At 35.4% G+C, this 27,944-nt stretch overlaps 1 protein-coding gene across 1 annotated transcript in view; it reads left to right on the forward strand.

Annotated features, from left to right (window-relative positions):
- The window catches only part of LOC145287848 (myosin-VIIa-like), a 534,923-nt gene extending 523,093 nt beyond the window's left edge, over nt 1-11,830 (forward strand). Inside the window, exons 49-50 of the mRNA XM_080135723.1 lie at nt 1,360-1,479; nt 10,355-11,830. Of these exons, the coding sequence (XP_079991849.1) occupies nt 1,360-1,479; nt 10,355-10,435 (201 nt within the window). The 3' untranslated portion in view covers nt 10,436-11,830. The remainder of the gene's footprint in view (nt 1-1,359; nt 1,480-10,354) is intronic.
- Nucleotides 11,831-27,944: the final 16,114 nt, after the last annotated feature.

The raw sequence follows: 27,944 nt of genomic DNA on the forward strand, positions 1-27,944 counted from the left end.
TTTTTTGTCTAAGAATTCTATATTTTTACTTCACAGAATATATATATATATATATATATATATATATATATATATATATATATAAAAGGCAAAAGTGGTGCGCGCATTTTTGTATGTCCAAGAAAGGCTTTTTTCGGGTGGGAGAGGGGAGGGGGAATCAAAGTGGTTACTATTTTGGAGAACTTTTTATATACTCGCTAGATTATAATTTGCGAACAGATGTCATCTCTACATTTCTTTTGATTGACTTTTATAAAATTCATGCGATTCCATCTTTTTGTGTATTTGTTCGCCCTGCAGCCAAACTTCATTTCTGTGCTTGCGTGATTCTTAACTTCAAGTCAACTTTTTGATTGACATCAATAAATTTGAATGCTTTTTCACTTCCTCTTGCGTCATAGCATAGTGGTGAGATCTCACCTTTTCTTTCACGTTATATACTAGCAGATGTATCGAGCATTGCCTGGTATTAAATGTAGCATAATAAAAATGAAAAGAAACTGAGACATGTGCATGCGAGTATTACGTTTTTTCTAAACAGTTCACTTCGTGTAGGAAAAAAAAATACTCAAACTGAGATCGAAATCAAAACCTAAAGACAGTGAATCAAATATTATAGCCATTAAGCCAGCTTGCTACAATCTTTAAAAAGTGTTTTCAAATCTACTTATTCTTAACATAACGCATAACATTTTTTAACATAACGCATAACATTTTTTAACATAAGAAAGTGTCATGTGAACGATTCGCATATGCGCAGTCATGAACCAGTCGACAAACAAATAAAAATCCAATGACTCCCTAACTAAAAATGTTAAATTTTGAGCCCTTAGCAGCCCTTTTTTCTGGATAAAACCAATTAAAGTTTTCCACATGTTTGATTATCCTATATACCACATGGTGTCTATAGATCAAAAATTTGTTGAGTATATAGGTTGAGAGTTGTCCTCACACACACACACATAATTAATTGATCATTATTAATTTTGGAATATATATTCTAGGCAACGCTATAATGTATGATTAATTTAGATAGATTGTTTTTAATGTGTTTTTGTAAAGTTTGTTCATTACATTTATCCTGTCATATTTTTTTATCATTACAAAAATGTCACTCCCTGATCTTTTGGTTAGAAGCAAAATGTAGTATTTGTTCTGATTCCATGCTGCATATTTTCTGTCCTAGAACAAGGCATTTTTTAATCCTAACTCAAAGTGTCCTGTTTTAAAAAGCTGGATTTTTCCCTTATTAAAAACCGACCAGATAATGCAAATAAATCAATCTACTTAAAACTTTCAATGGATTCTTAATTTCAAATACAACTGAACCAAATTTCTTTATTTTTTTCTTCCACCTAGGATGTGCTAGCAACCCATCCATTTACAAAAATTTCCAACTGGAGTAGTGGAAACAGTTATTTCCACATGACAATCGGCAATCTTATTCGAGGAAGCAAACTCCTTTGTGAAACACAACTGGTAAGAAAAGAGAACTTTTTTTCACTAAATTCCATCAAGCATAGATGCAAGTTCTCTGCCTTTTAATGGAATTCTTGTTTTTTTATTCAGAAAAAGCAAATTTCCATTAAAATTTTTACTTTCCAATGGTTACACTTTTTGCTTAAAATCTGATTTTTGTTAAATTGTTACAGCCTCAGTTCCATCGCTGTTTGAATGAATTTTATTTCTCTTTGTCTCTTTTTTTTTTCCTTTCTATCTCTCACTTTATCTTTCTTTCACCTTTCCTATTTTTTTCTATTTTCTCTCTGTCCCTCTCATAACAGTTCTCTCTGAAAACTGAAAATATTAATTTTGCCAAATAGGCAAAGATTTCAAACGATTCATGATGGAGGAGGTGTAAGGAAATTAAATGCTGTTTATTTTATCAAGGAATGACTTTCTATCTCCTTCCATCCACCTGTGCACTCTGTGGCTTTCTTTTAATTTTGACTTTCTTGATTGAAACTAATTTGACTTATTTAGGAGTTAATTTGTCTGCTGCCATGCATACACACACAGGGAGGAGAATTGGATGTCAAGGTTGTGAAACTAATCTTGATTTTAACCTTTTTCTATTGGCTACTCACATTCCTAATTAAAAATAACAAAAATGTATTCCCATTTCAGTCACCCAAAATTATTTAGAATGAAATGTCTTTCAGTAGGGTTTCGCCATTTCGCCCAAACAACTTTTTTATTATTTAAACCCTATTTTAATTTCCTTTTCACTCACACTCCAAAATAAATTTCACTGAACGATATCCAAGAAATTAAAACGTTTAGGGATAGGTTTTCCAGGATTTCAGATTTCAGCATATGGAAGATATAATCAAAGGCTTCAAATTGAAAGCTAAAAGAAAACAGAAAATCAAAGTGACCGCAACTAAAATGCCAATTCACCAACCAACGCAAAAGATGAAAAAACAAATGAATCAACAAAAACAAAAACTATCAGGAATATATTAGCTGAAGTTTTTAAAAATTGAATTCAAACATGTGTAGTGTGAAGGAAAAGTTACCTTTTTCTATAAATGTAATTTAATAGTTTGAAAAATATTTCATTTTGAATTTTTTTTTTTTTTACAAAGGAGTCACCACTTATCAAGGCCCAGAGGCCACTCAAGGATAAGAGTTAATGGGTATACATAAGTAGTGGAAATTTTGTAAATTGGATTACTTACAGGGGATGGTTCATCAAGAACTTGATTGTTGTCAGCTGGAAAGCAGGCAAATGGAAGAGAGGTCTACAGGCGTGCAGTTCTAAGAAAGAAGCTTTGTTGATGGAATTTGCATTTAGGTTTAGGTACAGATAAAGAATGTGGGAAATTATTGATAGTGGTTTTGGCTAGATGAGTGTTTTTCGTGAAAGTTTGAAGAGGGGAGACCATAAATTGAAGCTCAGATGAACACTTGTCATGAAAATAACGATAAAGCAGAGACAGGCTCGCAACGTCTCTTCTGTGGGAAAGAGGTTACAGGGAAGAGAAAAGAGCACCCCCACTAAGCTACGAAGTCTATTTTGAACTGTCAAGACAGGATAAGCTGCTTCTAGCAGCTCCTGCCCAGATGTGGCAACAGTACTCCATCATTGGACATACCTGGTTTTTATATAGGTAGAGAATTGCATCAGGAGTGATATATCTACTGGAGCGGTAGAAGGATCCCACCATTTTTCCAGCGACTTTGGCAATCGATTTGATGTATGTGTTCCATTTCAGATCAGGAGTAAAGGTCAAGCCCAGAAGCTTGTTAAAACATGCAGCCTCCCTAAGTCGAGAGCTAGTCATTTCAATTGATGCCAAAGCAGTGATGATGTAAAGATAGGAGCTTGGTTTTAGATGCATTAAAAGTAACCAGCCACTGCTTTCCCCATTGTAACATCTGGTGCTACCAGATCAGGCTGTCTATTGGCTTCTTGAGACAAAATGCACCTACATCGATTTTCTGTTTTTGTTTTCTATTCTCTTTTGTAAAACTTAATTATGTTCTGCAAAAACAAAAACAACAACCCTCTTCCCCTCTCCTTTCCTTTTCCTTCCCTATTTCCTAACCCCGTCGGCCCCCCTCTCTCCCCCTCCATTTTTTTTTTTTGCCCTGTTGGTAGGGCACTAGAATAAGCCAACTGCCCCCCTGCAGAGGGTAAAAATCCCTCAATGGGGCAACCAGTTAGCCATGGGTTGCTACCCATAATGCCTTAGGACGTGATCCTGGTGATTGAGCTAACCTAGACCTGGGTGCATAAAAGTCTTGGCACTGGAACACATTACTTCGGCCCTTACTTCAGCTAGACGGGCAGTCGGAGAGGCCTGATCCGACCAATCGACCAGTCACGCCAAGCCCTAGCACTTACACCCAAAGTACCAACTACCACAACAAAGAACGAAACTTAAAGGTACTCCCATCTTTTTTAAATTTTTCTTCCCCCACTACAAAAAATAGGCAAACCAAGTAAGTGCTAGAAGGTGGTGGCAAGGGTCAATCAATTAGAAGGACCAGAACTCAACACTCCATCTGAACAAATGTATTTTTGAGGACATATTGAACAGAAAATATAGTGCTTGAGAACTTCTTACCAAAAGAGTATATCCTCCACGTAGCCACGACATGGTCAAGGCGAATGGGTTTCCCCCTTACTATGCCCCAATTTTGGACTTCGAGGTGGGTAGGGAGCATGGTTGATGAAAAATAAATCCCAAAATCCATGGCTGATAAAAACAAATGCATCCCCCTCAAAACCCTTAAAAGAAACCATTCCTCCAACTCTGACCTCTCAAGCTCAGATGAAGAACAAAAATTCAAAACTAGAAAAACCGTTCCAACTATAGACGAAGGAAACTTCCCACGATTCTTGGTTATTGAATTAATCGAAAATAAAAAAATTGGAAATTTATCACCTTTTCTAATAGAAAAGACATTATCCACAAAAAGTAAACCAAAAATGATCAAAAAAAACAAAAGATGGAAATCTACTAGTTGAGATAACCAATCTTAGAGATGCTCAATCTCTACTCAAAAGTGCAAAGTCTTTCCCCATAAAACACTAAACACTTTGAAAGGAGTAGTTCGAATTATGAACTTTCGCTAGCAACTGAAGAAGAAATAAAAACCGAATTAGAAAAACAAGGAGTAATCAACCACATCTGCATAAACATAAAAAGAAACAATAAAATAACAACCAACACATACATATTGACGTTTAACAAACCAACAATACCTAAAGAAATAAAAATTGGCTACTTAAATGTAAAAGTAGACCAATATATCCCAGCTCCATTAAGATGTTTCCATTGCCAAAAATATGGACATCATAAAGAAGCCTGTAAAAGAATAAAAATATGCGGAAAATGTGGCAACAAAGAGCCTGACCACCCGAAGAAAAATGCATAAATGAGGATAAATGCGCTAACTCTCTAAAATATGCAAAACATATAAAAAAGAAAGAGAAATTATAGAAGTAAAGTACAAAAAAAACACAACCTTTCCAGAAGCCAGAAAAATAGTTGAGACGTACATGAAAGACAACATATATGCTGAGACAACAAAAAAGACAACTAAACCATACCAACATAATGAAATACATGATCAATATAGGGAGCTGATAAACAAACTGATTACATTAAATATTAAAGAATGGCCAGAATTTCAAAATAGCTTAAAAGAAAAATACTCAAATCTGGGAAACAAAATAGAAATAACAAATCCAAACAAAGAAAATAATATTCCATCCACAACAGACCCATTAAAATTAAAAAAATTATCACAGAAACCAACAAAACAACAACCAAAAATTAATAAATTGATAAAACAACAAATAAAGAACGTTCCAGAAAAGAAAACCAAACAATAGACACTCAAAATAGATTCCAAATTCTAGAAAAAATGGAAACCGAAAACACCCTAGATAAAAAAAACGAAACCAAACACAAGTAATTAAGTGGGAAAAAATGAACAAGAAGCCAAAACAGCAACATCTCCAGCAAGATCCAGATCGACGTCCAGATCCAAATCCAAACAAAAAAAAAACGCAGCAAAACACTTCACCAAAGGCACAAATTCCAATAAAAGATAAATCCTCTACTTTTAAAAAGATGGAAATAGAGGAAAACTAAATAACCTCATGGATAGAACACAACACAATTATCCAATGGAATTGTCATGGAATAAGATCTAACTATAATGAACTTCTTATACTTATCTCACTCTTCAACCCAGCCATTGTCTGCTTACAAGAAACCTTCCTAAAAAAAAACAATAACCATTTTAAAACACCAAACTATGAACAATACAACTATTTCCATAACACAGGCCTTTGTGCTAATAGAGGCACCTCAATTCTTGTAAGGAATAACATACCTCAAAGCAATTTCTCTGTCAAAACAAATCTCCAAGCAATTACAACTCAAGTCACATTACACAAAACAATCACAATCTGCTCAATATACCTCCCTCCTCATGAACCAATAAATGAAAATGAACTAGAAAAGTTAATAAAATAAGTACCTTCACCATTCATTCTTCTAGGTGACTTTAACTGCCACAGTACGTTATGGGGATGCAAAGTCACAAACTCAAAAGGAAATAAAATTGAACAACTAATTAACAAAAATAACTTGTGCCTTCTCAATCAAAAAAATCCCACATACTTAAATCCAACAAACGGATTAACTAGTGCCATTGATCTTACCATGTGTGATCCATCAAGCTTCTTGGATTATACATGGAGCACTTACGAAGAACCCTGTGGAAGTGATCACTTCCCTATTATAATCAATTACAGTAACTCCATCCAAAACCACATACCCAGGTGGAACACAAACAAAGCCAACTGAGCCGAATTTAAAGAACTTTGTTCACTAAAGTTAACAAAACATCAAATCCAAACAATAGAAGAATTCACGGAAGTACTCATAACAATAGCCAAAAAATGCATGCCCAAAAATTCTCCTCCTGGGGAAAAAAAAACAAAAACATGGTTCAATCCAGAATGTAAAACAGCCATTAGACAGAGAATGGCAACCTTAAGAAAATTTAAAAAAACAACCCACAACCAACAACTTAATAGAATACAAACACCAAAGAGCTAAAACTCAAAAAACAATTAAAGAATCCAAAAGATCCTGCTGGCAACAATTTGTCAACAAAATCAACATCACCACTAAACCCAAAACCGTTTAGGAAATGATTAAGAAAATAACTGGAAAATATAATCTGAATCCAATCAAACACCTTCTCACAAATAAACAGAAAATAACTGATAAAAAAGATATTGCTAACACACTAGCTAAAACCTTTGCCGAAAATTCATCATCAAAACACTACAATAGACAATTTTAAATACTTAAGAAACATGAAGAAAAGTACAAAATAAACTTTAACTCCAAAACCCAAGAGCCTTACAATGAAATCTTCTCACTGAATGAACTAGAAACCACCATAGAAAAATCCCATAACTCAGCTGTAGGACCAGATGAAGTGCACTACAGCTTCCTTAAAAAAATTCCGCCCGAATCATTAAAACTCCTTCTCAAAATTTATAATAAAATATGGGAAACAAAAGATTTCCCAACTTCATGGAAAAATGCAACAATAATACCAATACCCAGACTGGGAAAAGATACATCAAACCCAGAAAACTACAGACTAATAGCTCTCACGAGCTACCTATGCAAAACGTTCGAAAGAATGATTAACTACCGTCTTATATGGTATCTAGATGACAACAAAATAATTTCTAAAATCCAGTGTGGATACCAAAAAAATCGAGGATGTATAGACCACATCACTAATCTCGAAAATTACATCAGAGAAGCTTTTATCAATAAGGAACACGTAACATCTGTTTTTTTTTCGATCTTGAGAAAGCATATGAAACTACCTGGAAACATGGTATCATAAAAGATCCCCACAACATTGGACTAAGAGGCAGACTACCTGAATTCATAAAAAACTTCCTAACAGACAGGTCTTTCCAAGTTCGCATAGACTCGACTTTATCAGACCCACAAAATCAAGGAGTGCCCCAAGGCAGCATATTATCAACAACTATCTTTAACATAAAAATCAATAACATTATAAAAGAACTCTCTCCTGATATACATAGCTCCTTATATGTAGATGACTGCTCAATCAGCTACAGATCTAAATACACTTACACTATTGAAAGAAAACTACAAAATAACATAAATAAAATTAATAAATGGGCAACTAAAAATGGTTTAAAATTCTTCAAAACTAAAACAAAATGCATCCATTTCTGTAACCAACGCAAACTCCACCCTGACCCAACCTTACAGATTGAAGGCGAAAGAATTCCATTCGTAAATGAACACAAGCACCTGGAAATCATTTTTGACAAAAAGCTAAATTTCATTCCACAAATCAATCATATCAAAACCAAATGTAATAAAGCATTATAACTCCTATGAGTTATCGCCCATACAGATTGGGGAGCTGACAAGAACACACTACTCAAACTATATAGAGCATTAATTAGATCAAAAATACATTATGGTAGCTTCATAGATCAATCTACCAGAAAGTCATATCTAAAGACCCTCAACACAATATGCCACTCCGGACTAAGACTAGCACTAGGAGCATTTCCAACCTCCCCTGTAGAAAGCCTGTATACAGAAGCACATGAAACTCCTCCAATGCTTAGAAATGAAAACCTTGGTCTAAAATACTACACAAAATTTACAGCCAACCCCACAAACCCAGCACACAATAGCACTTTAAATCCAAACCGTAAAGACCTTTTGGACCAAAAAGAAAATGCAATCAAAACCTTTGGACTTACAATAAAATCGATTTACAAAGAAGAAAATCTACCCATAACTAAAATTCACGAAACTGCCCTACTCAAAACCCCTCCCTGGAAAATCGTATCCCCTAATATCGACCTAAGTTTAAGTAAATATGAAAAGAAACATACTCATCCAATAACTTATCATGATGATCGCGATAAAATCAAAGAAAAGTATCCAGACCACACACACATCTATACAGATGGGTCTAAACAAAATAACACAACAGCCAGTGCAGCAATACTCAATAAATCAATAAAAAAACAATCAAACCTCCCAAAAGAAACCTCAATCTTCAGTGCTGAAATACATGCTCTAATCCTAGTTCTCAAAATCGCCTCCAATAACAAAAAAAAACAAATTTATAATCCTTTCAGACTCCCAATCTACTCTAAAAGCGATTAAAAATAAAAAGATGGACAACCCCCTAATCGCAAAATTACTCCAAAAATTAATTGAACTAAACAATAAAAAAGAAATCATTTTTTGTTGGATACCGAGCCATTCCGGTATTAAAGGTAATGAATTAGCAGATTCAGCGGCAAAAAATGCCTTAAATCTCACAATCGATGCAAATTTTAAAATTCCATACATAGATCTAAAAAGACGTATCAACGCATATACAACAGAGAAATGGCAAACCTACTGGAATGAACACCTTAACAACAAACTTCACAAAATCATGCCAAAAATCAAAAAACAAGAACAAAACACGAAATTAAACAGAAAAGAAGTCAAACTAACAAGAATAAAAATAGGCCATACTCACTTAACCCACTCATATCTCCTAAAAAAAGAAAGCCAACCAATCTGTATACCTTGTCAAACACCACTCACAATCAAACACATATTAATTGAATGTACTGATTTTGTAACAGTAAGAAATCGATTCTACAAAGAAAACAATATTAAAGAGTTATATGATAAAAACAATACCCACACCATACTCTCATATCTAAAAAAAGATTGGCCTTTATAAAAAAAATTAAAAAAAAAAAAAAAGAACCCTTTATACAACGGTCCTGGATATGACCTAAAACTATATCCGATGGTTAGGCCCCAGCTTGCGGGCCTTGGGGAGTGTGGAACCACCCTTTAATTGCCATTGCTCCCAGGTCCACTCTGACCCAGAGTGGTAGTACCTGTTAGGGTCCCAACTATGGGTTAAATAGAATCCAACTTAAAAAACAAATATACTCCATTAAAAAATTGTTCCTCAAAATCATTAGATTCGGCATTAAATAACCTGAAAAAGGTTGATATGCCGTAAAACAAAATCAACCATTGTAACATGTGCTCAAGATCAGAGGAGAGAGAGTCAGAGAGAACTTTGTCATTTACTGCCTTTGATGTATTGCCATAGATGGTAGTGTTGTAAGCATAAATGTCAATGAATGATCTTTGGATATTATTTGGAAGATCATTAATGTAGATCAGGAAGATAGTTAGGCCCAGGATGGACCCCTGAGGGACTCCAGCATTAATACTGAGAGCTTCTGATTTCTGCCCATCAACTACTACTCTTATGAATTTATCAGAGAGAAATGATTTAATGATTGAGAAGACATTTTCAGCTATACCATAGCTGGATATTTTTATGAAGTAGACCTTTATGCCATACCCTATTAAAAGCCTTTGACATGTCAAGCAATTGCCCTAGAAAGGAAGCCTCCGTCGAGAGATTCACTAATCCTATGAGATATAACCGTCAACACATCTGCTGTAGATCTAGCAGAACGGAAACCATATTGCATGTCATTAAGAAGTTTATTTTTGCTGAGGTGGTTGACTACTTCCCTGTTTAACAGATTCCAGCAACTTACTCATGACACACAAGAGACTAATTGGTCTGTACTTAGAGGAAGATGACCGATCACCAGAATTCTTAAATACAGGGCATACTGATGAGGTTTTCCATGTAATTTAATAGTTTGAAAAATATTTCATTTTGAATGTTTAAAGTTAATTATAACCAAATCAATGTTTAATTCTAAGTTCCCTTGTTTACCTTACTATGTAAATATACATTTTGTTTGTTTGTTTTTCAGGGTTACAAGATGGATGACCTCCTGACCTCTTATATTAGTTTGATGCTAACCACAATGAACCGTGCGAAACCGAAAAAATAGAGACTGCCAAAACCCATTGCTTCTATTAACCTTCAATGGCCTTATTATACAGCTAACCCTCTTTTTAGGGGCTGGAGAAGAAAAAACATTCATGAATAAGGAAATGTTCATTTCCACCAAATACTTTCAATTCCTTCATTGTAGGCATTAAGTGGAAAATTAAGGGTCCTTTTTTTCTCTATTTTCATGATGACTGCCATTTTTGATATCAACTAAAATTTGTTTTGTTAGAATATTTTTTTAAGGTGGCAAGAAAGGAAAGCAACTTTTTTTTTTTTTTTGCATATCAGCATTGGATTTACCCCCCCCCCCCTCCCCCAACAAAAAAAATGAAATATTTAAATTTGTTGACGTCTGATAATTTGATGACTTTTCCTTTTTGTTGCCTTTCGTTTTCACAAATTGTTTCATTTGATGAAAAACATTTTTTTTATATTAAATACAAACACAGCAATATATTTTAAAACGAACTGGATATATATTTTAGAACTAAAAGGAGATGTTGAATTATCAGCTGCATTTGTTGTTGCTATTGACAATAACTAATATTTAAGTACATTATTTTTTTTAATTCGGAATTGGAATCATTTTATATTAAAAAAAAAAAAAAAGTAATTTTTAATAATACTAAATTTCACATTATTTTAAAGGAATTTAATTGACTTGTTTTTTTGTTTTTTTTTTCACTCATTTTCAACTGCTGGAATTTTTAATAAGTTTTACAATTTTTAAAAAAATGCATTTTTTTTTGTCCACTATTTGTTTTTTCTTTTTGATTCAGAACTATTATTATTTTGATAAAAAAAAAAAAAATTTAAAAAAATTCACGAAATTAACACACACACACACATACACACACATATATATATATATATATAATTAGTGCAGTAGAAAAATGTTTTTGCGTATGTCATTTTTGGTATTACACAATTTACTGAATAAACTAATGACAGGTATCAACTACTTAAACTACATTTACGAGAAATGATACTTAATGTTTCAAGAGAAAGCAGAAAGGTGGAACATAGTTTTAAAAAAAACAAATTATCCAAAGCGAAAAAATACTTAAAGAAAATACATTAACTTTTTTGTGTATTTTATTAAAAAAAAAAGAACAAAAAATAAATTTTGTTTTATGGTAAATAGGTTTGCAACGATGTGCTTTTAGCAAAAAAAAGCCAGTTTTCATGTAGCACTGTTATTTTTTACCATGTTCTGTATAATACTCTTTCCCTCTCTCTTGTCTCTCCCACAAAGCCAATAAACGATTAAAAAAAACAAATAAAATCTTACTGCCTCTTCCTATTTTATTGCATGTAAAGAGAAGTTTGTATTCAGGTATTTCGTACATCATGTGAATTTAGTCACAATAATAAACATTTGATTATTTGTTAAGATTTTTTTTTTCTTACCTATTTAAAATGTTTTGTGTGTTTTATAAAAGAAAAAAGAAAATTTAATGTATTTCCCTCATTTGTTTTGCATTATTGTTTGTAAACAAACAAAAAAAAAAGTTAGTATTCACTGAAAATAATAGAGAAAAAAAGTTTTCAAATGAAATGCTTTAACCAAAAAAGGTCAATACAAATTTATTTGAAAGTTTTCACATTTGGCAAAATAAATCTGAAGGAGAACAGAAATTACATTTGTTGAAATCATGGGAATATTCAATTATCAGTCCTCATCTAAAAAAAAAAATATTCTTAAACCTAATTTACTTTTATTTTGTTTTCTATTTTAACTTTTCTTATTTTGTTCTAATTAGGGATGGATCATCCTACTGGATGCCAGACATTCACCTGTTATCTCGTACATTCAAACCAAGAGATCTTTTTAAGATTCTAACCATCCCTTAAAGTGCAATTGTTTGTCTCCCTCTTGCACTTGGTTCACTGAGTATATTTGCCAGGTAGTTTTTGAAATTCTTTTTCAGGAGTTTTGTTGCTACTATAATTACTGGAATGATTGAGATTTTCCTAAAATTCCAGTTTTTTGGGGTTTTTTTCATGTTGTACATAAGACCTTGGTATTTCATTATCTGTTTGCTCTCGGCTCTGTTTTGCCTAAAATCATTGAGAATACTGAATGTATTCAAACATGTGTTCAAAATCTGTTTTCTGAATACTGCTGTATTTCTGCTGTGTTTTAAAGAATAACAACACACTGATATATGAAAATATAACAATATACCAGGTTGAAAAGAGAGTAATATCGTTTTTTTACTTAATCATTTTGCAGCCTCTTAAGTTTAACACAGTTCTAGATTTTTTTTTTTTTTTTTTTTTTGGTGAATTGGTGTCTTAATATCTTGCTTTACCTTTCAGGTACAGTAATTAGTGGGAAAATATTCAGTTTAACTGTCTCAGCCATCAAAAGATAGATATTTGTGAGTAACATCTGAGACATTGTATGCTCTATGAATTCAAAAAGGAAACTCAACTGCAGAAGTTACAAGGAATATTGGAACTGTTATGAATGTTTGGAATGATCAAAAATGTCAACGGTGGTTTGCAAAATATTCTTCTGGAAACTTTAACCTGTCAGATCGGCAACGTTCGAGAAGGCCAAAATCAGTTGATGAAGACACCATTAAAAATGCCTGTGGAAGCCAATCCAAAGTTTATCAGCAGAGAATTAGCTCAAGAATCAATAAAATTCATACTACAATTATTTTATGCTTCCACGTGTTAGGAAAAATTTAAAAAAACTTGGGCACTGAGTTCCTTACGATTTGACCGACACTTAACACAATCAAAGATCTTTGCTTTCTAGGAATCAAGAACCATTTTTGCAAAGAATTGTGATAAAAAATGGGTTCTTTACAAGAAAACCCAATGCAGAAGACAATATTTAGACTGAAACCAACAAAGGTTATGCTCTCTTTTATGGTAGGACATGAGAGGACTGATTCATTATAAATTACTAAAGCATAATCAAACAAACACAGCAGTAAAATATTGTTCACAGCTGGGTGATCCAAAACTGCTTTATTAAGAAAATGGTCAGAATTACTTAATAGGAAAGGTGTAGTTCTTCAACATAACATGAAACCTCACACAGCAAGAGTCACTCAGGAAAAAGTCAGGAATTACAATTGAGAAGTTTTGCTTCATCCGCCTTATTCACTTGATATTGCTCCATCCAACTACCATCTTTTCCAGTCCTTGCAGAATTACATTAGCAATAAAATTTATGAAAATGACAATCAACTAAAAAATTACCCAAATTTGTTTTTCTCTCAAAAATCAAAGAATTTTTTAGAAGAAAGCATCAAGAAGATTGTCAGACAGAAGTCATAGAAAATGAGGGAAATTAAAACTAGTGTAATGTGAATGATTCACATGAAATGTGTTGGACAAAAACGAATTTCTTTCCAACCTGATATCTTTGTCAGGGATAGTTATGGATGGATGGGTGGTTGTTAGTAGGAATATGTACATATTCGAATTCGACTAGTTGATTATACTCTGACATCCAAATCCAAAATTAACTCAGTTTCTGAAAAATCATCCTTTTTATATCCAACTGGGAGCATCTCATTTGCTTATAAAGTGACAATATCACAAGCATATAAAAATAAGACAGACTTTTTATTTTTATTTTTTCATTCTTTTTGGCTGCATAGAATTCTACAGACTGCACACAAACAGGCTTGTGCTAATTTTTTTAGCGTTTACGTACAAAGGAGCAACTTATTTTGCCTCTGGTAGCATTTTAGACCATAGTTATATGAGAAGTTATTTTCATCTTGACTGGCATCGCTTCAGAAAAAGAAATGAGTCTCTTTTCTATTACCGTTGACGATTGGTTCAGCCACATCGAATACAAGTAATAAAAGCATGGAGTGAACATTGTGTGTTCTATTTTCTGATTTCAGCCTTGTCTTGATAGATTACAATAATGAAATATTCTTGGGTATTTGATCCCTATCAGATGACTTGCTACTACTCAAATATCATGATGATACCTTTCTTCAATGTCATTTTCATCTGAAATTTTGCATAGCAGAAGTATAGCCATTTTTATGGCAGCTTTGAAGAAAACTGCAGTTTCTTTTTTTTTTTTTTTGGTTAAACATTGGAAGAATGTATCAAATGCTAAGGAAGGAATAAAATTAAAAAGAGGAAAAGATGGTCGCTTTTAGTGGAAACAATGTGCTTGCTACTAGATTTTTATCACAAAGTAAACTTTTCTCAAATCAATACTGATCTCTAACAATCAATGATCTTAGCCCTTTAAGTGCTGAAATATTTTCTGTCACTTTCCATTAAGACCATTTTTTTATGAATGGTTGCATGTAATCAATATGTATAAATACTCTCATTCAAGCATGTACTTGTTCTTTCTCACACTGATATTCTACATGCCTGAAAAAGACTGCCTTTTTATCGTGGCAATAAAGTAAGTCAAGACTATTTCAACTACCCTATCGGTTCTAGTTCATTATGTCTGCCAAGGCTAAGCATAAAGTTCCGTCCAAGTAGGTATTCAATATAGTAATATTGCTTCAGTAGGTATTAAATGATCTCTCAACAAGTTTTTTTTTTTCAGATTGCGGAAAAAGCATGACTAACGTTTTTAAAAGTGAAAGAGAGCATCAATTTGTGATTCTTATTTAGCTGTGCTATCAAAGAAAGACATATTATTTCATAGTATCTTCCAGCAAAAGTAATCAACACAAAAATTGTACTCAAAGAAAATTGATTAATTCAAAGATGAATTAAACTAATTTCTTAAAAAAAAAATTACCTTAAAACAAACAAATACATTCTTGCCGTACAAGATGGAATGAGATATTAGAATATCTCATTCCATCTTGCACTGCTAGAGCGTATTTGTTTGTTTTAAGGTTAAAAATTTTTTAAGAAATTAGTTTAATTCATAAAATTATAAATTTTAAAATCTGGCATCTTTTTTTTTTTTTTTTTTTAACTGATGTATCACCACTTATCTATTATACTAGCGAAGGGGACTCAGCGTTGCCCGGGTGTGGAGAGGTGGCATAGTAAGGATATTGAGCAAGAGCCAGGCATAAAAATAGCATGATTACCTGATGAAGAAATAAAAGAAGGGATAAAACAAACAGAAAAATCATATAAATAACTCTGTTTAAATGTTAAAACTTTTTTTTTTTTTAATTGGAAAAAAAATAGTATGTTATGTGAACGTAAAACCTGAAACTTACGACGCGGCCTCACTAACCACTGCTCCATGATGAAGTTGGCGAAGTAACATCATTTTTCATAAAAAAAAATTGTGTGGTTCTGTGAAATCAAAATGTCTCTTTTTAAGGCTGCATATTTATCTATCTTTCGGGGTTACCTTCTTTAGGTTTTTAGATGAAGAATGTGATTGATTGGTTAGGAAGAAAGTTGGGATGAAGAATTTAATTTGAATATTGAACAAGAAAAAGAGTCAACATCTTCCATAAATAAGATCATATTTCCAAAACTAAATAAGTATCAACTTTTATTCACTGGAAATTTGGAACAATACAAGAATTATTCCATAGGCTGACTTTTGTTGATAAAAGAATACTGAATCCTCAAGTTTCGTTCTATTTATAGTAAAAAGGCAAGGATAGCATCTTATCAAAACCGGAACTGATCTTGCATGTTTTTTTTTTATGCTAAAAATCGTCTTGCTTCTGCACAGAAGTATCATAATATCTGCACAGTTAACAGTCTGGGCTCAAGTGTGCATGCACGAAACCAAATCATTTAATGTATAATACTGTGTGTACATTTAAACAAAATAAATCCTCATGCAATTGCTACACCTCTCTGCCAAATATCTACATGATCTATGTGAAAATCTATGTGACCCATAGTGACAAAACTTCAAACTTCAAATGTGTATATCCAATTTTTACAGTGATTTTTAACATTTCAGCTTCTTCCAAATATGTCAGGGGATTAAACAGAAGGAGGGGACAGTAAAAATGCTGTTATGAGCATAATGAAAACATTGCACATACCAGTGATCCTTGTTCAATCCCGAGCAGTGTTGGATTTTCCTGCTTGTAAAAAGAATAAATTAAACATGGCATTTGGGTTTTTCTTTGCTTTTATTAGAATAAAATTTAACCAATAATGCTGTCAAAAATTTGGGAAAAGAATTGTCCAAATGAAAAATGCTCAGATATAGAAATATCTTGCTCTTAATGTTATCAGGTTGACAAGAAAGTTTTTGTGGTTTTAAACTTTTAAATTCAGATGAACATATCTCGACTCAAACAAAAGCTTATTGATCAAAATATGCACCATCAGTATCAACACACATTTGCCAATGCAAAACAAGTGTATTTATTTCAGTAGCGTAAAAATCTTGCGTTCTGGTGGTGATGAAGTTGCTGAAAGCGTTTTTGATATCGCTTAGATATTTGAAGCATTTCTCACACAGAAAGTTATCGAGATGCTTGAAAAAGTGGTAGTTGGTAGGCGTGAGGTCTGAAGAGTATGGTGGATGAATTTCGTAGCCCAACAGGGTCAGTTTAGCAATGCGCAGTCAGGCATTGTTATGAAGGGGAATTGGGCCTTTTCTGTTGACTAATGCTGAGTGTTGTTGTCGAAGTTTCTGATGCATTTCATCGATTTGTTGACAGTACTTCCCTGCCATAATGGTTTCACCTGCATTCAAAAAATCTATAATGGATGAGACTGGTCACAGATCACCAAACAGTCAGCATAACCTTCTTTTGGTACAACTCTGGCTTTGGGAAGTGTTGTGGAGCTTCATCAACATCTAACAACTGAGCTGAGTATCACTGGTTGTCTTAAAGAACCCACTTTTTCGTCACAAGTCACAACCCGATTGAGAAACGGGTCGTTTTTGTGTAAAAGAAGGGAAGATGACACTTCATAACAGCATTTCTTTTGGTTGTTGTTTAATTCGTGAGGCACCCATTTATCAAGTTATCTCTCAAATCGTTGGAAATCATTGTAGATGTTACGTCTAATTCAGAAGCAAGTTCTTGAGCAGTTGTGCGTGGATTGGCTTTGACTAAGGTTTTTAATTGATTGTTGTCAACATTTGATGGTTTTTAATTGATTGTTGTCAACATTCGATGGCCAATCACTGTGTTCATCATCTTCAAGACTCTCATTGCCACCACAAAATTTCTTAAACCATCATTACGCTATGCATTCAGTAGTGGTTTCTGAACCACTTTCGGGCCAAATGCTTCATTGATATTGTGAGCTGTTTCAGCAGCTTTTGTGCCTAGCTTGAATTGAAATAAGAAAATTGTGTAAATTTGCTTTTTTTCTATCTTGTATTCAACATTCTAAAAAAACGAAGACATAATTATTTTAAAACAATCGTAATTTAAACGATTTAAATGCTCTTTAAAAAGATATAAAGTAAAGGTATTATAATGAAAACCTATTTGAAAATACATTGTTTAAAATCAAAATTAAAAATTCCGCAAGATTCTTGTCAACCTAATAATTAAATAAGAGAACACATATAGCAGATATTAATAATACGATTTTATATATATATATATATATATATATATATATATATATCAATTCATCATCACTAGTGTGATCATATTTGGTTTAACAACCTTTAGAAATTGACGTCCAAACTAACCTATTTTTGACCACATCATTATTTATTCTTCTTTCTTTCAATTTCATCCTTACATGTTTTACTTGACTTGTTGCAGAGGGTCAAAAGGTGAAGTGCCAATAGGCCGTAAAATGAAAAAAGTAGACACAAGGCAAGAAAAGTGACAATAGCACAGAGAGATTACAAACACAGATGATATGGGTTTTATGTTACCAAGAAAAAAGGTAAAATGCAACGGATATTAGAATCAATGTGCCTTAGGCTGATCCAAGTTGATTAGATGGGAGCTGATGCTGGGAACTAGTAGCTAGACTTCAATAGGGTATTCGACGTTGATGGATGCTGAACATCAGAGGGTGTGGGTACAGGTAGCTGGATGTTAGTGGGGCACTGGAAACCAGTTGCTGGATGTGGACAGAAATTGAAACTGGTAGCCAGACATCAAGGGCCACAAGTGGAAGTGGTGTGGCTGCAGGAGTCGTTGGAAGCTGCAAGAGTGAGCATGAACCTCTGGAGGCTGCAGGAGTCACTGAATACTGTTGAAGTGAGCTGGAGGTGCTGGAGGCACTGGAAGTGAACCAGAGTTGGTGCAGATGCAGGAACTAGAGTGGTAAGCTGTGAGGTAGGGTTTCAGGAGGCAGACAACAGTAGTGAGTGGAGTGTGAATTGCATTATTAGTTTTTGGTAGTTAATGCTGAAAAGGATTGTTTGGTTACTGCTGTGACTGCCGCTGGTTCCAAATATGACTGAATCTACCAACTTGAAAGTTAAATAAAAACTCAAATTACACATCCATTCTTATATGATTTCTTTTGGTGTAACATATGTCCTCAACCCTCATTAGCTAAGTTTCACTTCTACACACATGCCAAAGGTAATGCCATGCTGGTGACTAATAGCAAAAGTTCCATGAACTGACTCCATCCATTTCTAGTAGCACCAGTTTCTCTTTGTACTTCAATCCAAACATACAAAATTCACATATAAATGTAGAAAATTCTTTATTAGATTTACAATTTGGTAAATGTGAGATATGGCATGAAAGTGTGAAAAGCATAATAGTACTCAGAACAACAGTTGCAGTGAAAAGAAAGTATCCAGTCTCTTCTTCAGAATCAGAAGTGAAATCGAGGGGACACCTATAGTCGTTCGAAGCCTCTGTGCATGAGGTCGCCAAACTAATCAAGAACCTTGATTCCAGTAAAGCAACTAGCCCTGATGGCATTCCAATTATAGTGTTAAAAAAGCTTCAACCAGAACTTGCCCCCATACTTACAAAACTGTTTAAGCGTTGCCTTAAGGAGAAATGCTTCCCAACACCCTGGAAAACCTCATCAGTATGCCCTGTATTTAAGAATTCAGGTGATAAGTCATCTCCCTCTCAGTACAGACCAATAAGTCTCCTGTGTGTCATGAGTAAGTTGCTGGAATCCATATTAAATAGAGAAGTAGTCAACCACCTCAGCAGGAATAACCTTCTTAGTGACATGCAATAGGGTTTCCGTTCTGCTGGATCTACAGCAGATGTGCTAACGGTTATATCTCATAGGATTAGTGAATCTCTCGACAAAGGCTTCCTTTCTAGGGCAATTGCTCTTAACATATCAAAGGCCTTCGATAAGGTATGACATAAAGGCCTACTTCACAAGATTTCCAGCTACGGTATAACTGGAAATGTTTTCTCAATTATTAAATTGTTTCTCTCTGATAGGCTCATAAGAATAGTGGTTGATGGGCAGAAATCAGAAGCCCACAGTATTAATGCTGGAGTCTCTCAGGGGTCCATCCTGGGCCTAACTCTCTTCCTGATCTACATCAATGACGTCCCAAAACACATACTTAAATCATTCATTGACATCTATGCTGATGACACTACCATCTATGGCAACACATGAAAGCCTGTAAATGACAAAGTTCTCTCTGATTCTCTCCTCTCTGATCTTGAGCACGTGGTACAGTGGGGGAAGAGGTGGCTGGTTACTTTTAATGCATCTAAAACCAAGCTTCTATCTTTACATCATCAACCCTCTGATCCCCATCTGGCATCAATTGAAATGGATGGCTCTCGTCTTGGGGAAGCTCCATGTGTGGACAAGCTTTTGGGTTTGACTTTTACTCCTGATATGAAATGGAGCAGATACATCAAGTCTGTTGCCAAGGTCACTGGAAAAATGGTAGGATTCTTCTACCGCTCCAGAAGATATCTCACTGCTGATGCAATTTTCTATCTATATAAAAGCCAAGTACGTCCAAGGATGGAGTATGCTGCCATATCTGGGCAGGAGCTGCTAAAATTCCTGTCCAACCTTGACAGAGTACAAAATAGACTTCGTGGCTTAGTGGGGGATACCCTTTTCTCTTCCCTGCAACCTTTCTCCCACAGAAAAGACGTTGCAAGCCTGTCCTTGTTTTATTATTTCCATGGCAAGTGCTCGTCTGAGCTCCAATCTCTGATCAGAGGAGAGAGAATCAGAGAGACCATGGTCGTTTATGGTCTTTGATGTGCTACCATAGATTGTAGTGTCATCAGCATAAATGTATATGAATGATGTAAGGATGTGATTTGGAAGATCATTAATGTAGATCAGAGAGTTGGGCCCATGATGGGCCCCTGAGGGACTTCAGCATTAATACTGAGAGCTTCTGATTTCTGCCCATCAACCACTACTCTTATGAACCTATCAGAGAGAAATGATTTAATAATCTCTTAATTCGTATAAACGAGATAATACTTTCCCCCTTGACAACCATCGTATTTCTGTGCATTGAATGAAAGTAGAGTGGTCTGCATCCATAGCCACACAAAGTTCAGCAAACTGTCGCCATTTAAGTGGCCTCATCTTGATGTAATTGACTATTTTCACTGCCATATCCAATAGAGATGTTAGTTTAGATCCGAGAGTTTTAGCAACAAGTGCTTCTCTATGAATGAAACAATGAGTCTGGATAATATTGGGATTTTGTTTTTGGAACAAAGCCTTTAAGACATCCTATCATTGCAGGGGCACCATCTGTAAAAATGCCAGCACAGTCTTTCCAGTCTAATCCAAAATGTTTTAAATACAAATTCAAAACATAAAATATATCTTGTCCTTTTGTTTTGGCTGTCAATTCTTTGCAACACAAGAAGTCTTTTATGATATCGTCATCATTAATAAAGCGACAAATGCAAGGAGTTGTGCTTTACCAGTAATGTCTGTACTCTCATCAACTTGAAGTGCAAACAAATTATGTTTCTGTATTTCTGACTAAAGATTGAATTCAATGTCTCTTGACATGTCTTGAATGCACCTACTTATTGTGTTGTCCAAAAGTGGAATTTTATTTACCTCTGACACAGCCTCTTCTCCAAACATTATCCTTACTATTTGTTGGCGTGCAGATAAAATTACACTTTAAGCGATGGTATGAGATTTCATTTTTCCTGCAACTATCTCTGCCACAGCGATGGTATGAGATCTCATTTTTCCTGCAACTATCTCTGCCACAGCGATGGTATGAGATCTCATTTTTCCTGCAACTATCTCTGCCACAGCGATGGTATGAGATTTCATTTTTCCTGCATCTCTGCCACAGCGATGGTATGAGATTTCATTTTTCCTGCAACTATTTCTGCCACAGCGATGGTATGAGATTTCATTTTTCCTGCAACTATCTCTGCCACAGCGATGGTATGAGATCTCATTTTTCCTGCAACTATCTCTGCAACAGCGATGGTATGAGATCTCATTTTTCCTGCAACTATCTCTGCCACAGCGATGGTATGAGATTTCATTTTTCCTGCAACTATCTCTGCCACAGCGATGGTATGAGATTTCATTTTTCCTGCAACTATCTCTGCCACAGCGATGGTATGAGATTTCATTTTTCCTGCAACTATCTCTGCCACAGCGATGGTATGAGATTTCATTTTTCCTGCAACTATCTCTGCCACAGCGATGGTATGAGATTTCATTTTTCCTGCAACTATCTCTGCCACAGCGATGGTATGAGATCTCATTTTTCCTGCAACTATCTCTGCCACAGCAATGGTATGAGATCTCATTTTTCCTGCAACTATCTCTGCCACAGCGATGGTATGAGATTTCATTTTTCCTGCAATTATCTCTGCCACAGCATAACTTGCTTCTTGTTCTTTATCACACAACTTGCACTTCTTGGTAAACAGAAAATTGCCTTTTATTTAATGTCAGTTTTCGTTTGAAATATTGATCATTTTTGCTCGACAACTCTGGATGTTTAGTTGTTAAGTGTCGTTTCAGTTTGGCTGGTGCCGTTGCACTCTTAGACAGTTTCTTCCCACAAATAATACACAAAGGTGAAGGATACTCTGGGTTTTCCTTCAAAGTAAATCCCATGACAATATAATTTTCACAATATTCACGAACTTTAAGTTGTAGATTAATTCCATCATTTCTTGATTATTTCGACGGGGTTGCAATGCTTGTAGTGGCTGCCGCTTCAATAGATTGCTCCATATCCCGTGTCTCTTCATTCACATCTACCTTGCGTTTTTTCACAAATCTATCCATGATTGTAAATCTGTAAGCAAAATGTTACATGTACAGTTAGCACCAAAAGAATTGCACTAAATTAAGTGATTAAAATTTAAAAAAAATGAACAGGAAGTGAAAGGGGATACCCCTTCTCAATACACATATGGAATGCACATGGAAATAACAAGATAAACGTGGAGTGAGAATTTTGGGAAAACTTTTTGGAGGTAAAAATTAATACTAGCTAAGAAACGGAAAGGCGCTTACATCAGCAGAACTCCAATCCAAGAGATATAACCAGCATAGACATAGCAAAAATAAGCATATTTTCCAAGGTATAATTTGGGGCACTGAAATAATCAGAAAACGAAAGAATGTTAAATTAAAAAAAAAATAATTACACGAATACTATAGGCGAGTCCTGGAATGTGTTTCGCTTGGGTGAATCTCATATTTTTCCTTTCAGTTTTTATCAGGTGTGCATGCGTTTCACTAGTGGTGTAGTATTTTGCTAGTGGAAGCTGTGTTTTCTCACGTCCAATGCCGCCGTCGACTTTTCACAGTAAGAATGATTAACAGAAGACTCTCCTTCCAACTGGCCTTTTGCGCATGTCTTGAATCAGGGAACGATGCAAGGGACTTCTTCAAGGATATACACGTTCACCACTGTCTGGATAGACGAGGAAACGATGTTCATTTTATTTAGGTGCTTCAGTTTCTTCTTTCACGCTGGTCCATCTTCCCTCTCCTTTCTCTGTCAGTATCATGTTACCCTCTCTTTCTCTCCCGTATAAAACTGTCTCGCTGACAACAGGGACAAAACTGACACTGACTGTAATAAGAATATATAAAGTCTCAAAATTGAATTTAACTTTCTGTTTATTTATTCCTTGTTCTAATTTAGAGATCGCGGAACTCCTGGAATCTGCTAGAGGAGCCCTAGGGTTCCATGGAACCCTTGTTGACAAACACAGATCGATATAAATGTAAAAAGTAAGTTAATCATAGCTAGTGAAGCAGTAAAAGATTAAAAATAACACAGAAAATGTAGTAGAGAGGAGGAACATTCTTTTGTTTAAATTACCTATAAAAGATGCTGGAGGTCCTCCCCATTGACATCTATGCATTTCTGAGCACATTTAACAACGTTTGCAGAGACTGCCTGTAGATCTTCTCTGGTGATTCTCCTGATAACGTTGGTCATGTTCTCCTTTAGTTGGTCTAGATTGTGAGGATTATTTGCATAAACTTTTTCTTTTAAAATCCACCAAAGATAAAAATCATATGATGACAAGTCCAGGGAACGTGGTGGCCATAATCCTTTGCTTATTGTTCTCTCTTCCATAAACATGTCATGAACTCGTGTCAGTGATCTGTGAGACATGTGGCATGTAGAACCATCTTGTTGGAAAAAGAATTGCCTTTTGTCTTGTGGTGTCAGTTGGTTGTTAAGAGAAAGATTAGAGATATCGGGCTACTTTGAAGTGAGCCGTTTAATCTGAAAAAAGAAAATGATTAAAAATTAGAGACTAGGGCTACTTTTAAGTGAGTCACCTTGTATACATCTAACACAGTTCAAGAGAGGTTTTCCTTTATTTTGGAGGGTAGAGGTGTTTGCTATGAGTCAAAAACATGTAGTTTGTATTTAACATTTAGTTTGTAGGTCCTGAACTGTCATCTAAGCTTCAGCCTCTGTCCCCATCGACGAAATGTTGCATCCCTCTCCCTGTTCTACAAATATTTTAATGGTGAATGCTCTGACGAACTACAAGCACTTGTACCCTTTCGACGTAAACACCATGAACAAACCCGACAAGCAACTAAATTCCACCCCTACACAGTAGAGATCCCTAGATGTAAGAGAGCTTTCTACTCCAGTAGTTTCTTCCCCAGAAATGCTAGACTTTAGACCCCCCCTCCCCACCCCCGGTTCCTGTTTCCCCAACTGTACTGACATGCAGAAGTTCAAGTGTAATGTGAACAAATATCTTGCTGCCCAACTCCGTACATAGTGCCCCTGTAGATTATGCCTCTGATAGTAGCCCCCTATATCAAAGTGACAATGTGCCTTGTTTGGGGTAAAAATGTAATAAAAAAAAATTATTTGGATTATTCAAACTTATGTTCAGATGATGTAAACTCTAAACTTTTGCGGGTTTTCTGTATGGAATTTTAAACAAAGCCCTTTATTTCATCCACTGATCTCATTTCGTCAGCCATGAGTGGATAAAAGTCTTAAGCAATTCACAATTGTATTCCTTGTATCGCCTTCACTGAGGATTCAATCTTCAACCTTCAGAAAATTGTCACTTGTTACAACTAAATTTTGCTGAATACTTTATCTGTTACACCACGGGCCTTTGAATTTGAAAAGATATGGAGGTTACCTGAACCGAAACTTTATCTTTTTTTTTTACAAGGGAGTTATCACTTATCAAAGTCCAAAGGCCACTCAAGGATAAGGGTCTGTAGTGATGCTGCTACGATATGCTTCCCTTATTTCTCTCTTTCTCCCTACTCTTCTACTTTTCCCTTCCTTTCTTCTCTTAACATCACCAGAGGTTTCAGCCAATCGGAATGGAAGACTGCCTTGGAGGGAGATACAAAGAAGAAATCTGTCTCAGACATGCGGGAACGATAGAAGCATCAACACATGACTGACCAGTTTCCTTGGGTAAAGACTTTTATCAAAAAAAAAAAATGTACTATCTTCTTTGTACCCCTAAATCTTGGAAACTTTTATAAAACATCATCAATCTTAAAGTCTCATTGCACTTAATTATAACCCGATGTTTTCTTTTCCCCAACCTTTCTTTATCAGCACTCTTGTTCTTTCTCTAATTTCGAAGGTGCCTCAAAAAGGGGATCGACCGAAATGGTGACCCTTTTTCTTTCAAACGTCGTTAAACTTATGGTAATCGCCATAATTTGGTGAACGCTCGACATGCGTATATACACGCAATTTCAAAGAACAAAAAAAAAAAAAACGAAAATGATGAGAACATGACAGAGTAAAATAAAATAAAAAGAAAAAGCCTTTCTAAAACTACAGTAAAACCTTACAACAAAAGTATATATAAATCCGCTTTCCAAGAAATGCTGATAGTATATACATATTTTTGCTATTTTTGTGAAACGTTTTACGCTAAATAAGGCAAAAAGAAACAAACAAGAAAAATAAGCGTTAAAAAAGAAAAAAAATTTTCCGTGATTCTCACCAGATAAATGACTAAAATAAAATCTGGTCTAAAAACTATTCTGTAACAACAAAAAATGATTTTAACAATCAATATAGAATCCCAAACTTCATTCTGAAACACAGACACACCCACACACAGAACAAATGCCCACAGCCCACTCGGGAATGCTGATCACGCTGTGATAATGGTAGAAATCAGCCTAAATTCTCACCCTAAAACTGAAGACCCACTTCTCAAAACAACGAGGTATTACAAAAAGGCTGATTGGGAAGCCATCAGGGAGCTCATCAGAGATGCCCCATGGCAAAATATCTTTACTCTTCCAGCGGAACAGTGTGCAAATGAGACAACTGAATGGTTCAAAACTGCTATTGAAGCACATGTTCCCGCACGGAAATACTATAGCAAGCCCCACTCTCTCCAATGGTTTACTTCTGCTTGTGCAGCTGCCATTTGTCAAAGGCAGCATGCGTTCTGCAGATTCAACCGACATAAGTCCAGCTCAAATAAACAGAAGTTTATAGAAGCTAGAAATAATTGTAAGAGAGTGATAGACACAGCTAAGACAGATTACTCTGAAACCACCAGAAAGCGCATCGAAGCCCAGAAATTAGGAACCCGGGATTTTTGGAAAATCTACAACAGCGTAGTTAATAATGGACAGTCAATTATTCCCCCACTAACAAACAATCATGAGGTTGCTTGCACGGCAACTGACAAGGCTAATCTGCTTGCCAGTCGGTTTGCCTCAAACTCCACACTGAACTCAGTACACCACTCACTCCCTGATTTTCCTCTGCGAACAGACGCCACACTTGACGATTTGAAAATCACCCCTTCTCAGATACATGCTATTATAAAAAACCTAGACACCTCAAAGGCATGTGGACCAGATCTCATCCTGGCTGTGATATTAAAAAAATGCTCTGCCGAGGTTGCTCCAGTTCTGTCCAAACTTTACAATAAATGCCTTAACGAATCTTCTTTTCCCGACTGCTGGAAAACCGCCTCTGTGGTACCAGTCTTCAAGAATTCTGGTGAAAGAACTGACCCACTAAATTATCGCCCCATTAGCCTCCTCCCGCTTTTCGCCAAAATATTTGAGTCCTTAGTTAATCAAGCCCTAGTCCAGCACCTAACAGCTGCTAAACTCCTGACTGACAAACAATATGGATTCAGGCAAGCCCGTTCAACAGCAGATATCTTAACTGTAGTTTCTGAACGTATATACCATTCATTGGATAAAACAGGGGAGGGTAGAGTGGTGGCCCTTGATATATCTAAGGCTTTTGACAGGGTATGGCACGATGGTCTTCTAAGGAAAATTAGATCATATGGAATCACTGGAAGAATTCATAATGTAATTAAATCCTTCTTAAGTAATAGAAAAATCAAAGTTGTCCTCGACGGACATACATCCAAACAATATGACATAAATGCGGGAGTACCTCAGGGGTCTATCCTTGGACCTCTATTATTCCTGATATTCATAAACGACCTCCCTGATAATATTGTTTCGGAGATGGGTATATTTGCCGATGACACCACTCTCTATAACAGATATGAGGGGAAAACAAATGAACACATATCCAAGGAAATGGCAGAAACACTAGAGGACGACCTCCAATCCGTAGTGGAATGGGGACAAAAATGGTTGGTCACATTCAATGCTGCTAAGACTAAGCTTGTTTCCTTCAATAACTACAAGAAACCTTCTCTACCACCAATAGCAATGGCTAAGAACACATTGCCTGAAAGTATTTCTTTTAGACTCCTCGGCCTAACGTTTACAGGGAATATGAACTGGAATAGATACATTGAGAGCATTGCCAAGGCTGCTACAAGGAAGGTTGGCTCCCTCTACCGTGCTAGAAAACTACTTACGCCTGCCAGTATCCTATACCTTTATAAGGCAACCATTCGCCCATGTATGGAGTACTGTTGTCACATCTGGGCTGGTGCATCTGCTGCTTGTCTCTCGCTCCTGGACAGGGTTCAAAAAAGAGTCGCCAACCTGATAGGTCCTGAACTGTCATCTAGGCTTCAACCTCTGTCCCATCGACGAGATGTTGCATCCCTCTGCCTGTTCTACAAATACTTTAATGGTGAATGCTCTGACGAACTGCAAACACTTGTACCTCCCCGACGTAACTACCCCTACAAACCCGACAAGCTACTAAGTCTCATCCCTTTACAGTAGAGATCCCTAGGTGCAAGAAAGCCTTTTACTCCAATAGT

Source organism: Euprymna scolopes, chromosome 11 (genome assembly GCF_053919585.1).
Source record: "Euprymna scolopes isolate OS-2025 chromosome 11, ASM5391958v1, whole genome shotgun sequence".
Classification (NCBI taxonomy): Eukaryota; Metazoa; Mollusca; class Cephalopoda; order Sepiida; family Sepiolidae; genus Euprymna; species Euprymna scolopes.